We start from the raw sequence: 14,498 nt of genomic DNA, 5'->3' as shown, positions 1-14,498 counted from the left end.
TAGGCTTCTCCTAACAAAACCATTCACTCCAAACATAAAAAGATAAAACTTGTAATACCCCTTTCACACCGCCAATGCCGGATCCCATCCGGGAACTGGAAACGGGTCCTTCCCGGGTGGAATCTGGCATTGGATACTGCTGCTGGCTTCCCCGACCCAGCAATATGACGGGTGGGTTGCCATAGCAGCGGGGGGCGGTGCTGGGAGGTGAGATCATCTCCGTGCCGCCTCGTCCTGTTGTAATGAACGGGTCCCGGTACGCTGCCATTGACCCGGTATTCAACCCGGGAACAACACTGCTTTATTCCCGGGTTGAATTGCCGGGTCGATACCGAGTTATTTGTGCGGTGTGAAAGGGGTATTACACTTAAACCTCTTTCCACTGCCGACCCGTGAAATTGCCGGTCAATCAAGCTGGCAAATTCCCAAGTCTCAGCGCTCGCCTGGGTAAAGAGCAGGGTTGGGGGTAATTTGTTTTTCCACTGACACCAAGGGGGTCATTCCGAGTTGATCGCTAGCTGCATTTGTTCGCAGCGCAGCGATCAGGCTAAAAAACGGCACTTCTGCGCAATGTGCACGCGCGACGTCCGGGCACAATGAACTATGCAGTTTCACACAGGGTCTAGCGATGCATTTCAGTCGCACTGGTGGCCGCAGAGTGATTGACGTGAAGTGGGCGTTTCTGGGTGTCAACTGACCGTTTTCAGGGAGTGTTCAGAAAAACGCAGGCGTGTCAGGAAAAACGCAGGCGTGGCTGGGCGAACGCTGGGCGGGTGTGTGACGTCAAAACAGGAACTGAAAAGTCTGAAGCTACTCTGAAGCTGCACAAAAAAAACTTTGTAGCCGCTCTGCGATCCTTTCGTTCGCACTTCTGCTAAGCTAAGATACACTCCCAGTGGGCGGCGGCTTAGCGTTTGCACAGCTGCTAAAAACTGCTAGCGAGCGATCAACTCGGAATGACCACCTAAATCCCAGGTGGATGCGCGTTCATGTGCAAATACCCCAGCATTTTATAGACAGTGGAACAGGGGTATTAGTAACTTACAAAGTTATACCAAGTTTTGTCATGGAGAAACAATTTCCCCATAGGATATTTCTTCCAACCACACTGAAGGTGTAAATAAATGTAATATACATGAATTACACCCAACACACTCTGGGGTCTATTTACTAAGCCATGGAGAGAGATAAAGTATCCGCCAATCAGCTCTTACCTGTCATTTTTCAAACACAGCCTGTGGCACGGCAGTTAGGAGCTGATTGGTTGGTACTTTATCACTGTGCAATTTATCTTCATCCAAGGCTTAGTAAATAGACCCCAAAGTCTCGTAAACAGTACTGGTAGAGAGATGGTTATACTGTATACACAGTGGGATTGGTGTTATACGGTCTCAATTTCTACACAGGGTCAAGCTGCAGCCTAATAGACTGGGGCCACCTACCTCCCAATGACCCGATCTCTTTACCCGCTGCCCAATGGCCGCAGGCAGATACTGGCGGAGGGCACCAGGATTTGCCCCATCACTGTGAGCTGCACAGGTGATGCCGCCAAATCTACAATGACCCAAACGAGCAATAAAATCTCAACACGATGGTTTAAAAAAAAAAAAAGCAACAAGAGACGTAAGAAGATGAAAGCCGGGTGACAGAAGGAAAGCGGATAGGTTGAACGCCTACATGTGCAAGAGACAAGGGCTATAATGAAATAAAACATACACTGGTTATAGATTACTAAGAACACTTCTGAGTACACGCTGGTCAGACTAGACATTTGCTGATCCAGGTCTGCCGTCGTAGCCACGGCTCCTCCATCTTTACAGAGCCTTTAAACGCACGTAACGGCATATAACACCAGCTGACGCAGCTCTTGGTAGGAAACCAGATGTAAGGAAGGGGTCTCACCACCTCCGTCACATCACGTCAAATGGCGTTATACCCTGTAAAGGGTGGCAAGGCTCTCTGGTTCTCCTGCTTATAATTAATAAACTGGGGAGCGGACACCTGGCACGTGGATCCATTATTTAGGGAGGGATATATCAAGCAGTAACAAGAGTGGATCATTGCAGAAGTTGCCCATAGCAACTAATCAGCTTTTATCATTTTTATAGAATATACTTGATAAATGCTACCTCAAAGCTAATTGGTTGCTAAGGGCAACTTCTGAACTCTTTTCACTGCTGGATACAACAACCCCATAAATACTAGAGGAAGATCCTCTTACTTGATCGGAGGATCCCACCACGCAAACCTGTTCTGCCCCCTGACTCAGCGATGACGCCTCCTCCTGCAATTAGTACCTATTCCGGCATTGATCATGCCCTGCGCCCCGTCTGTTCTCCTCTGTACACCAGATTTATACATTTGTTATTTTCCCCAAAATAAGCATCTTCTACTTCTCCCCCCTGTGCGCATCCTCTTACCGAATCGCAGCCGCTCTTAGGGAGGGTTTTCCGCGCCCTGTGAATTTTTATGTCCGATACAGAAGGTTCTGTCAGCTTTGGGCTCTCGTCTTTGATCTGGTCTCCCACCTCTGGCGGTGCAGGCGATGGGGCTGGTGGGACGTATACAGTTGAGGCCGCCTTGGCTTTGAGAGAAGCTCCGGGCAGAGTCTTTGCGGCGTGGCCGCTTAGCGGGGAGGAGCTAGAGGTCCGTAAAGGCTGTTGAAGGGGAACGGATTTGCTTAAAATATACCCGTTGCTCCCCATTACAGAAGTCTGCATGGGATTGTTCATTTTCAAGGGGTGTTGACGGGTGTCTCCTCTTTCACAGACCCCGTTCTCGGCCACCCAGCAGGTTTTGTAATTAGGGTCCTGTAGGAGTTTTGCGCTGTCCTGTGCGCCGTGCGTGGAAAGCGGGTGGTCCTTCGAGTCATTCCTCTCACAAGCCCCATTGGGGTCGCCGAGTTTCTCAGGCAAATTTTCATCCCCAGCCATGGCATCAGTCACTGGAAAATAACCATTAACACGTTAGGGACGATCATTCCGCAGAAACCAGTTTCTTTGAGTGAAAGAACTACAAGTCACCTCCACAAGTACAAGTGTAAAGGTGCAAGAATAATCTGGAGGAAAAGATGGGATGACAGAAAGAAAAAGTTTCTGCATTTATAATGTGGTCAGAGGGAAGACTGGGCGGATCCAGTCATTCAATGAGTACCCCATCAATGTGGTGAATGATGACTGCACACACAAAGTGGTCACATATAGATGTCCTATATACATGTCAACACACTAGAACAATAACGTAGCTCGATGACTATGGGGAAGGGGGGGGGGGTCTGGGTAGTTGGACACTCCCCCCCCCCCCCCCCAACGACTGAATTAAGGCTTAAGGCAGACACTGTCCACTTGCTCCAGTATGTTACAACCATCCAGGGGCTTGCAGTACTGTGCTGGCTACCACAATATCAGGGGGCATGCGTGGGGTCCTGTCCGATATGTAGGCAACCAGTACTGGGCTTTGTGTTGTTTGTAATTATTTTTGGCAAACTACAGGTCCCAGCTGGCAGGGCAAGTTGGCACTTGTGGTTTTACAGGTGGGAGAAAACCCTGGTAGCCATTTTTGGCAGCCGGACCCATGCTGGGACCTGGAGATCATTGGATATAAAGTAAATTTTCCCTAAATGTAACCAATTATTATATCTGCACCCTCCGCCCTTGGGTATCAGAGAAGAGACATGGCGATAGGGATGCCAGGGCTGGTTATATCCAGGCAGAGGTCAGCAGGCAAGGTTTTGCAGGCTCCACTCCCCTGGAACAGCCAGATTTGTTATCAACCGGCCTGAGGCTTGCAAACACTGAAGGAATCCCCTCTGTGGCCACAGGATGCCAAAGCCCAATGCTGGTGACCCTAAATTCAACGGAATCTCATAGCGGTTTTCTCTCTCAATTTGGGGTAACCACCACACTGGGAGGAAATCATCAATTCTGGTTGGAAAGTGGAGGGACCCCCCACCCCCACCCACACAGAGTGGGGTGTTCTGATGATAAACATGGTATTGTGTACGGAGCTCCCATTCAGCTAAGCAGACACGCTGAACAGTTGGATGAAAGTTGGTTTAGTGTCTGGCCAGATCAATAGAAGGGTTTTCAGCTTTAATCCTCAAGTAACTCAAACAGGTCATGTTTTCTGGATTTGTGTCTATGGAAACATGGGATGATTACGGACCCAGGAAAGATTAATTCCTCATGCAAAAAGAAAACTAGAAAACATGACTTGTTTGATGTGGGGACATGCCTGCAAATCTGTGAAACCACCTGTGCCTAGGTCAATCAGCTAGCACAAATCATAAGAAGGAGACGGCAGGAAGTGCAGCTACAACGTGGCCGAGTGAGACCCCCAATGACAGAAGCGTGGGCTCCTACCTTCCTCCTTGCTGTTGGTGATATCTTTCAGCAGATCCTTCCTGGGCTCCACCTTGTTTGCGCCAATCCACTGCAGGAGAAATAAGAAGATATATCCATATATTGTCAGTACATGGCACAGATCTGCATTTACAAACATTCATAAAGAATTCTAAAAAGGGCTTTTTATGTAAACACGTTATTTTCACTGTTATGTGAATTATTCAGCATTTAACACAAAATGGAGCAAAAATAAATTATCTGGATCATTGTCAATGAGTCATTTTAGAAAATTGTTAAATAACATTTTAAAGACTTGCACATTGTACTAAGAAGATCACCTTCCAACACAATCCTGAGACAAAGGGCTGGGTTTTTGTGCGACAAGTACAGAATATCTTCATGAGCCATTTGCATGTAATAATTACACTGAATTCAACTTAAAACTTGCGCACAGATATAATGTAGTCGGACGATTCAAAAATTTAAGGGGGGGGGTGGGGTGATTCAGGTTTGTTAGCAAACCAAAAAAGCAAGCAACTGGGCAAAACCATGCTGCACCGCAGGTAGGGGAGATGTAACATGTGCAGTGAGAGTTAGATTTGGGTGGGTTATATTGTTTCTGTGCAGGGTAAAATAGGATTTTAATACCTACCGGTAAATCCTTTTCTCTTAGTCCGTAGAGGATGCTGGGGACTCCGTAAGGACCATGGGGTATAGACGGAATCCGCAGGAGACATGGGCACACTATAAGACTTTGACTGGGTGTGAACTGGCTCCTCCCCCTATGCCCCTCCTCCAGACTCCAGTTATAGGAACTGTGCCCAGGGAGACGGACATTTTGAGGAAAAGGATTTATTTAATTATTTTAAACTAAGGTGAGATACATACCAGCTCACACCTCCAACACGCCGTACAACATGGCATTCAACAACAACGCATGCAACAACATGACCAACATCAGCCACAAACTGACTGAACTCAACACAACATGTGCGTAACTACAACCAAACTGCAGATACAGCCCGCACTGGGACGGGCGTCCAGCATCCTCTACGGACTAAGAGAAAAGGATTTACCGGTAGGTATTAAAATCCTATTTTCTCATACGTCCTAGAGGATGCTGGGGATGCTTCAAGAACCATGGGGTTTATACCAAAGCTCTAGAACGGGCAGGAGAGTGCGGATGACTCTGCAGCACCGATTGACCAAACAGGAGGTCCTCCTCAGCCAGGGTATCAAACTTGTAAAACTTTGCAAAGGTGTTTGATCCCGACCAAGTAGCAGCTCGGCAAAGTTGTAACGCCGAGACCCCTCGGGCAGCCGGCCAAGATGAGCCCACCTTCCTGGTAGAATGGGCTTTCACCGATTTTGGTAACGGCAATCCTGCCATAGAATGAGCCTGCTGAATCGTATTACAGATCCAACGCGCAATAGTCTGCTTAGAAGCAGGAGCCCCAATCTTGTTGGGAGCCCACAGGACAGACAGAGCCTCTGTTTTCCTAATCTGCGCCGTTCTGGCGACATAGATCTTCAAAGCTCTAACCACATCGAGAGACTTTGACTCTGCCAGGGCGTCAGTATCCACTGGCACCACAATTGGCTGGTTAACATGAAATGATGAAACCACTTTTGGCAGAAATTGTTGACGAGTTCTCAACTCCGCTCTATCAGCATGGAAAATCAAGTAGGGGCTTTTATGAGACAAAGCCGCCAACTCAGACACTCGCCTTGCAGACGCCAAGGCCAACAACATGACCACTTTCCAAGTAAGGAATTTTAACTCAACCTTGCGCAAAGGTTCAAACCAATGTGATTGCAAGAATTGCAACACCACATTAAGGTCCCATGGTGCCACTGGGGGCACAAAGGGAGGTTGGATGTGCAGCACGCCTTTTACGAAGGTCTGAACCTCTGGAAGAGAGGCCAATTCCCTTTGAAAAAAGATCGACAAGGCCGAAATCTGTACTTTAATAGAGCCTAACTTTAGACCCGCATCCACACCTGCTTGTAGGAAATGGAGCAAACGCCCCAGGTGAAATTCCTCCGTAGGAGCCTTCTTGGATTCACACCAAGAGACATATTTTCTCCAAATACGGTGGTAATGCTTTGCCGTTACTTCTTTTCTAGCCTGAAGAAGTGTAGGAATGACTTCACTGGGAATACCCTTTCGGGCTAGGATCTGGCGTTCAACCTCCACGCCGTCAAACGCAGCCGCTGTAAGTCCTGATACACGCACGGCCCCTGTCGTAACAGGTCCTCCCGAAGAGGAAGAGGCCAGGGATCTTCTATGAGCAACTCCTGAAGATCTGGATACCAGGCCCTTCTTGGCCAATCCGGAACAATGAGGATCGCCTGAACCCTTGTTCTTCTTATAATTTTTATCACCTTTAGAATGAGTGGAAGTGGAGGGAACACATAGACCGACTGAAACACCCACGGTGTCACTAGGGCGTCCACCGCTATCACTTGAGGGTCCCTTGACCTGGAACAATATCTCTGAAGTTTCTTGTTGAGGCGGGACGCCATCATGTCCACTTGAGGAACTCCCCAACGACTTGTCACTTCTGCAAAGACCTCTTGATGAAGACCCCACTCTCCTGGATGGAGATCGTGTCTGCTGAGGAAGTCTGCTTCCCAGTTGTCCACTCCTGGAATGAAGACCGCTGACAGAGCGCTGGCCTGCTTTTCCACCCAGCGAAGAATTTTCGTGGCCTCGGCCATCGCCGCTCTGCTCTTCGTTCCGCCTTGGCGGTTTATGTACGCCACTGCTGTCACGTTGTCTGACTGAATCAAGACCGGCAGACCTTGAAGAAGATGTTCTGCTTGCAGTATGCCGTTGTATATGGCTCTTAATTCCAGAATGTTTATGTGTAGACAAGCTTCCTGGCTTGACCACTTTCCCTGAAAGTTTCTTCCCTGTGTGACTGCTCCCCAGCCTCGGAGGCTTGCATCTGTGGTCACCAGGATCCAGTCCTGAATCCCGAACCTGCGTCCTTCCAGAAGGGGAGAACTGTGCAGCCACCACAGAAGTGAAATTCTGGTCCTGGGAGATAGAATTATTTTCCGGTGCATGTCCAGGTGAGACCCGGACCACTGGTCCAGCAGGTTCCACTGAAACACCCTGGCATGGAACCTGCCATACGGAATGGGCTCGTAGGCCGACACCCTCTTCCCCAGCAACCGAGTGCAGCGAAGAACGGACACCTTTGCCGGTTTCAGAATCTGTTTTACCATGTTCTGTATTTCCAGAGCTTTTTCCACTGGAAGAAATCAGTATCCAGAATCATACCCAGGAATCTACAGCCGTGTCGTTGGATCCAACTGTGATTTTGGCAAATTTAGGAGCCAACCACGTTGTTGCAGAATCGTCAGTGAAAGGGCAACATTCTTCAACAATTGCTCCTTGGGCCTCGCCTTTATGAGGAGATCGGCCAAGTACGGGATAATTGTGATTCACTGCTTGCGCAGGAGAACCATAATTTCCGCCACTACTTTGGTGAAAATCCTCGGAGCCGTGGATAGACCAAACGGCAACGTCTGAAATTGGTAATGACAACCCTGCACCGCAAATCTCAGGTAAGCCTGATGTGGAGGATATATGGGGACATGCAAGTATGCATCTTTTATGTCGACCGACACCATAAAATCCCCCTCCTCCAGACTGGAGATCACTGCTCGTAGAGACTCCATTTTGAACTTGAATCTTTTCAGAAAGAAATTGAGTAATTTTAGGTTTAGAATCGGTCTGACTGAGCCATTCGGCTTCGGGACCACGAACAGGCTTGAATAAAAATCTTCCCCCTGCTGAGACGGGGTACCGTGACAATCACTTGATTTTGACACAACTTTAGTATCGCAGCGCTTACTATCTCTCTTTCTGGAAGAGAAGCTGGCAAGGCCGATTTGAAAAATCGGTGAGGGGGCACGTCTTGAAACTCTAACTTGTACACCTGGGTTACAATGTCTACTATCCAGGTCCGAGTGTACCCAGACCTGGCTGAAGAGCTTGAGACGTGCCCCCACTGGTGCGGACTCCCGCAGAGGAGCCCCAGCGTCATGCGGTGGATTTGATAGTAGCCGGGGAGGACTTCTGCTCCTGGGAACTTGCCACAGCCTGTGACCTTTTTCCCCTTCCTCTCCCCCTCGCAGCAAGGAAGGAGGACCCACGTCCTTTTTTGAATCTGTTGGGGCGAAAGGACTGCATCTGATAGTGAGGCGATTTCTTCTGCTGTGCAGGAACATAAGGTAAAAAGGAAGACTTACCCGCGGTAGCCATAGAGACCAGGTCAGTGAGGCCGTCACCAAACAAGACCTTAACGTTAAACGGTAACGACTCCATCGCCTTCTTAGAATCAGCATCAGCATTCCATTGATGAATCCACAATGCTCTCCTTGCAGAGACTGCCATGGCATTGGCCCTTGAACCCAAAAGGCCAATATCCCTTACAGTTCCTTTAAATATGCTGCAGCGTCCCTGATGTGACCCAGAGTCAAAAGTACACTATCCCTGTCTAGGGAAACTACCTCAGATGACAAGTTATCTGCCCACTTTTCAATAGCGCTACTCACCCATGCCGAAGCAACGGCAGGCCTGAGAAGCGACCCCGTAGTGACATAAATGGATTTTAGTGTATTTTCCTGCTTACAATCCGCAGGATCCTTTAGGGCTGCAGTGTCAGGAGACAGAAGCGCCACCTTTTTGGATAGACGCGCTATAGCTTTGTCTACCGTGGGGATTGACTCCCACCTTACCCTGTCCCCAGAGGGGAACGGATATGCCACTGGAATTCTTTTGGGAACCTGAATCTTTTTGTCCGGATTTCCCCATGCCTTTTTAAAAAGTATGTTCAGTTCATGACAAGGGGGGAAACGTTACCTCAGGTTTCTTTCCTTTAAACATACAGACCCTAGTATCAGGAACAGCAGGGTCCTCAGTGATATGTAATACGTCTTTTATCGCCACAATCATGTACTGAATACTCTTAGCCAGTTTTGGATGTAATCTGGCATCATTATAGTCAACACTGGAATCAGAGTCCGTGTCGGTATCTGTATCTACTATCTGGGCAAATGCACGTTTCTGTGACCCCAAAGGGGTCTGGGTCTGTGACAAAGCATCTTCCATGGATTTTCTACATGTTTGGTTCTTAAACTCAGATTTATCAAATCTCTTAGTCAATTTGGTCACATTTTCATTTAAAACACTCAACATATTTCACCCAATCATCCGTCGGCGGTGCCGACACAGCCACTCTCACAGTATTTTCTGTCCCCACTCCAGCCTCCTCCTGGGAAGAGCATTTTGCCTCAGACATGTCGACACACACGTACCGACAGCCACAAGCACACCGGGGCTATAGGAGACAGACCCACAATAAAGCCTGCAAGAGGGACACAGAGAGAGATCTGCTAGCTCACACCCAGCGCCTGTCCCGGTACTGAGGCCAGTAAGGTGACTGCCCAGCCCTGTTAGCGCTTTTTATATAATCAATCAGCACCAAATTGCCTGTGCCCCCCCACCCTGTTTTTCACCCTGTTACTTGTACAGCAGTGCGGAGGACAGGGCCAGCGTCTCTGCAGCTTCTGAGGAGAAAGAAGATGGCGCTGGTCCGAGCTGTGCGGCTAAGCCACGCCACTACATGGCGCGCTTCAGTCCCGCTCAAAATACTAATTATACTGGCGGGGGTCCCTGAACTAGTGCCCGGAGCACTGTTACTATACATGCCAGTCTGATCTGAGGTCTCATGCTGCCCAGGGCGCCACCCCCTGCAGTGCCGTGATAAGCGTGGGAGCATGGCGTGCAGCGCCGCCCGCTGCGCGGTACCTCTTTTGCAGTCACTGAAGTCTTCTGCCTTCTCATACTCACCCGGCTTCTATCTTCCGGCTTTTGTGAGTGGGCGACGGCGCGGCTCTGGGAACAAGCAGCTAGGCGTACTGTAGTGATCGAACCCTCTGGAGCTAATGGTGTCCAGTAGCCTAAGAAGCAGAGCCCTTAACTCAGAAGAAGTAGTCTGCTTCTCTCCCCTCAGTCCCACGATGCAGGGAGCCTGTAGCCAGCAGGTCTCTCTGAAAATAACAAAACTAAATAAAGCCTTCTTCAGAGAAACTCTGGAGAGCTCCTCAGTGTGCATCCAGTCTCGCTGGGCACAGAATCTAACTGGAGTCTGGGGGAGGGGCATAAAGGGAGGAGCCAATTCACACCCATTCAAAGTCTTATAGTGTGCCCATGTCTCCTGCGGATCCCGTCTATACCCCATGGTTCTTGAAGCATCCCCAGCATCCTCTAGGACGTATGAGAAATACTGGCTGCTTTATTTTTACACTGCAATTTAGATTTCAGTTTGAACACCCCCCAGCCAAATCTAACTCTCTCTGCACAAGTTACATCTGCCCCCCCTTGTCGGTTTGCTAACAAACCCGAGTAAGGCTCTTAGCACCGTCTCGGTGTCACAGGCTAAAGCTATTCATGAGAGAGGTAACATTCACTTTCCATAGCAGCAATATAAGAAAATAAAACGAATGACGGGAAAATATACCTGCCCAGTTTGCATTTGGCGCCTTATGGCAGGACTACGGCAGCAGAGCAGCCACGCCGCACACTGGCAAAGGGTGGATCAGTACAGGCCGTAAGCGGCAAGGGGAGTGGCTAACAAATGGTTACCGCCCACAGAGATTGTCAAGGTGCTGTTATTTTACTTACATATACCAAACAACTTGCCCGGTACTGCTGTGTGTGGCTCTACACCGATGCCCCGTGGCACCCACTGGACCAGATGGAGCTCAGAATACAACTATAAGTTGCTTTAAACACACTTTGGATAACCGCAGCAGATGGTTGCTTTCATTTTCTAAGCAGCAGTAGAGGGGTCTGCGGATGTCCTACATAAATGTCCGCACACTAGAACAATAAACGGGAGCTACTTCAGGTTCCAAGTAGCTGGAGAAACAGATTGGTATCTCCGTCCCAGCTAACGGACCTAGACTATAGTCCAAACCTCTCACGCTGGGTACACACTGGCCGATAGATCGGCCGTTCTATTGCAAATTTACCCCAAGGTCCAAGAGACCTTGGGGTAAATTTACTGAGAATTGGTTTTGCTGTCTATTGCAATCCAATGCACATCACCAACGGATTACTGGAAAACCAAATGAAAACTACTGTATTGGAGTGTAAATAGAAGTCCAACGACAATGTCCATTTTATATTTTCTGCCTTAAACTCGTCAGATTTCCCCCTTTCCGCAGTCAGAGAAGTTTAAATCCAACAGAAACGGACGGACACTTCCGCTGGGCCCTGTCACACAGCTGGTGGCTGCTGCCTATCTCAGGTAAGTGGTGAGCACAGACAGACCCTGCTGCTGCCATATATCCTACCGTGCCTCTGCCACTTCCGATAGGCTTCATGATGAAGCTTGGGCAAATTTGTCGCCCAATTAGCAGTCTATTTATATTTTTGCCTATTTTCTGCTGGTTCTATCAGTTATAGAAAGACGATGGTTAGTAAATACGGGTTTATCGATAGTCGGTCTGATGGTCTATTGTCGTCTAAAGTCTGTTTTTTTCCTGCAACTTTGACGGTAAATCAGAAGAAAACCAATCCAACGCTTAGTAAATCTACCCCCTGCAGGTTACCAGCTTCTCCAGCCATATTCTGTGCCACACATAGGTGACGATACAATCACCGGCAGAGATGGCAAGGTAACATACCTCTAGTGGCACCAAGGTGAGGAGGGTACATTTAATTTATTGCTTTTTAAAGTTTGCACAGCGCTGTACACACACGGGAACACTGTATATTTGCCGAGCGAGAACAAGTCAACAAACCAGGCGCTGAATGCTGAATGCCGCAACATGGCATCTCGCTAACGGACAACATGGTTCTCTAAATATTAAAATAAAAACCGTAAACGTTTAAGCATATGTTTTCAAGCGCCCGAATGTGGACTGTGGAAATAGGTCACTAGAGACGATGCCACTGTTCTGTGATACGCCACTGAGACACGTCATGAGAACCTGAGATATAAGAACATTAGGCATTCCTATTAAATGTAATGATTCCAGAAGGTGGACACCTGTTTGACGACCTAGGGGCACGGCACAAAATGCTACCAGAACCAAACCCATTACAACTCTATATTCTGGAAGATAGAAATATTTAGCTGGAGCACGCCTGGTTTCTCCTGTGACCACCGTCTGTAGCCCTGCAGACATGGGATGGAAACTCTCTCCTGGTTTCTCCTGTGACCACCGTCTGTAGCCCTGCAGACATGGGATGGAAACTCTCTCCTACACGCACAGTGACCTATAGCACACAGTATCATATGGCTGAACCTACACAGGGAAACCACAGATGCCTAAACTCTGACCCATGGTAACGACCAACCATTTATGGTGGCCTTAGAACATCACACGTGTATTGATCAGAACACCTAATCCACTGAATGTTGCAGCAGAGAGATGCCTCCTTCTCCTACTTACAGCATTGACGAAAACGCAACCTACCAACTCACTAGGAGGGCACCGACTACTGCCACGGAACTGCCTTGTTCTACGTGTGGCCCGATCAGCAGTTTTCGATAGTACGCCTCTCAGAATATTGAATACGATCCTGTAGGTCAGCTCATTCGGTGACACCATTCTGTTAGGGGCAGAGCAACAGACTCCGTAATGTAATGTAATGTAAAGCCGGAACTATTTGTAACCTACAGAGCTTCTAGTCCAGCGGCCAGGTTACTTACAGCAAGGACTGGCGCCTGTCAGTGTAGCTGGAAGGTGACCACAGGTATTGGCTGATACTGGTACCTGCCTTCGTCTTCCAGATTCTTTCTCGACCATGGCTAATTTGGATTAGGTCATTACTGGGCATCGTACTTGCTTTGCAGTCACACCCCAATCGCCTAGTAATGTCTGCACATATCGGATCACAGGAATAGACCTCTGCAATAGATTGTCTTCCCTTTTAAAAAGGAGGCTTTCATTTGCGGAATTAAAAATGCTTACAAGCATTCAGGACACCGAAACCAAAACATTTTATCTCCTCAGCAGCCCCCCCTCCAGGTTAACTGCCCCCCCCCCCCCCCTCTCAAGGCATGGCCTCCAGTAGCTCCTGTAGCCTACACGTCATCAGACTTGTAGAACCTCAAGCACGTACCACAGGCGCTGCGCTTTGCATTCTGTAAATATGGCCAGATGACCTTGGTCAGGGGAAAAGAATCTCATACATGAACTAGAAACTAAGGTTCACTCCTACAGCACCCCATCAAGAGGCTTTATTGTCCTATAATAAGGGCCTGAGCTTCTCAGAGGAACAGGCTTGCAAGCAAGTAGACATTCCAATGGGTTAAAGATGAAATGATATAATAACGCTGAGTGTTGCAAGTGTGAGATTATAGAAGAGCAATACGCCAGTCTACAGTTCCTTCATGGAAACAAAGAAAGGAAGCACAGAACAGGTACGTCTGTGTATAATTCCCGGCAGCGAGACATTTAGGGGTCATCGTGACAAGGTTCCGGCAGCCCACCTCTAGACACCAAGGTAACACACAGACGGCATATCACACCTCTCCCTGTGAAACAACACACTAGCTCACATTCAGGCAGGTGCTCAACCCTTAGTACATACATATGTGTGCACTTATACATAATGTAATATGAGGCAAAGACATTAAACATATAGGGTAGTCTAAGTCCCCGTACGGAGGTACCGGTCACCTGCTCGCCAACACGAAGGCTCTCAACTCACTAGAACAATGACATCATGAAAGTATGAGGCGCAGAGTGCCTCCTGCAAAGGAGGTGTCACCAAACCATAGTCACCAGATAAGCCAATTCATAAACAAATTATTACAGATCCATTTCTTTTCCAGCATTAAAAGTAAACATAATTTCATGAAATGGGCACCATGTCAATCTGGCAGCTCAGACCTAGCAAAGAGGTCTCTCCTATGACCACGTCAAATATGCGCTGCAGCTCAAGCGAATAAAATGGCAGACAGCATGCATCGCTTCCACCGCGCCAGACAGAAAGTTGGAAAACTGCATGCGAGCGGCTTTAGTAAGTGACCGCTGCTGGTCCTTTGCTGCCTATAGTCAATGATGAGATGAGGATGATGAGTTCTGCACATAACGTCCGATCTGTACTGCTGGCTGTCCTCC

General features: G+C 48.3%; 1 protein-coding gene across 4 annotated transcripts in view; it reads right to left on the bottom strand.

Moving 5' to 3' along the window:
- EHMT1 (euchromatic histone lysine methyltransferase 1) overlaps nucleotides 1–14,498 on the bottom strand; it is a 134,303-nt gene that overhangs the window by 62,332 nt on the left and 57,473 nt on the right. For all 4 annotated transcript variants that reach the window (XM_063935867.1, XM_063935868.1, XM_063935870.1 and 1 more), the window contains exons 2-3: nucleotides 4,362–4,431; nucleotides 2,421–2,944 (exon numbers count right to left, since the gene is read on the bottom strand). In XM_063935867.1, the coding sequence (XP_063791937.1) occupies nucleotides 2,421–2,944; nucleotides 4,362–4,431 (594 nt within the window). The remainder of the gene's footprint in view (nucleotides 1–2,420; nucleotides 2,945–4,361; nucleotides 4,432–14,498) is intronic.

Source organism: Pseudophryne corroboree, chromosome 8 (assembly GCF_028390025.1).
Source record: "Pseudophryne corroboree isolate aPseCor3 chromosome 8, aPseCor3.hap2, whole genome shotgun sequence".
NCBI classification, from domain to species: Eukaryota; Metazoa; Chordata; class Amphibia; order Anura; family Myobatrachidae; genus Pseudophryne; species Pseudophryne corroboree.
This window is presented reverse-complemented; position numbering and strand designations above follow the sequence as displayed.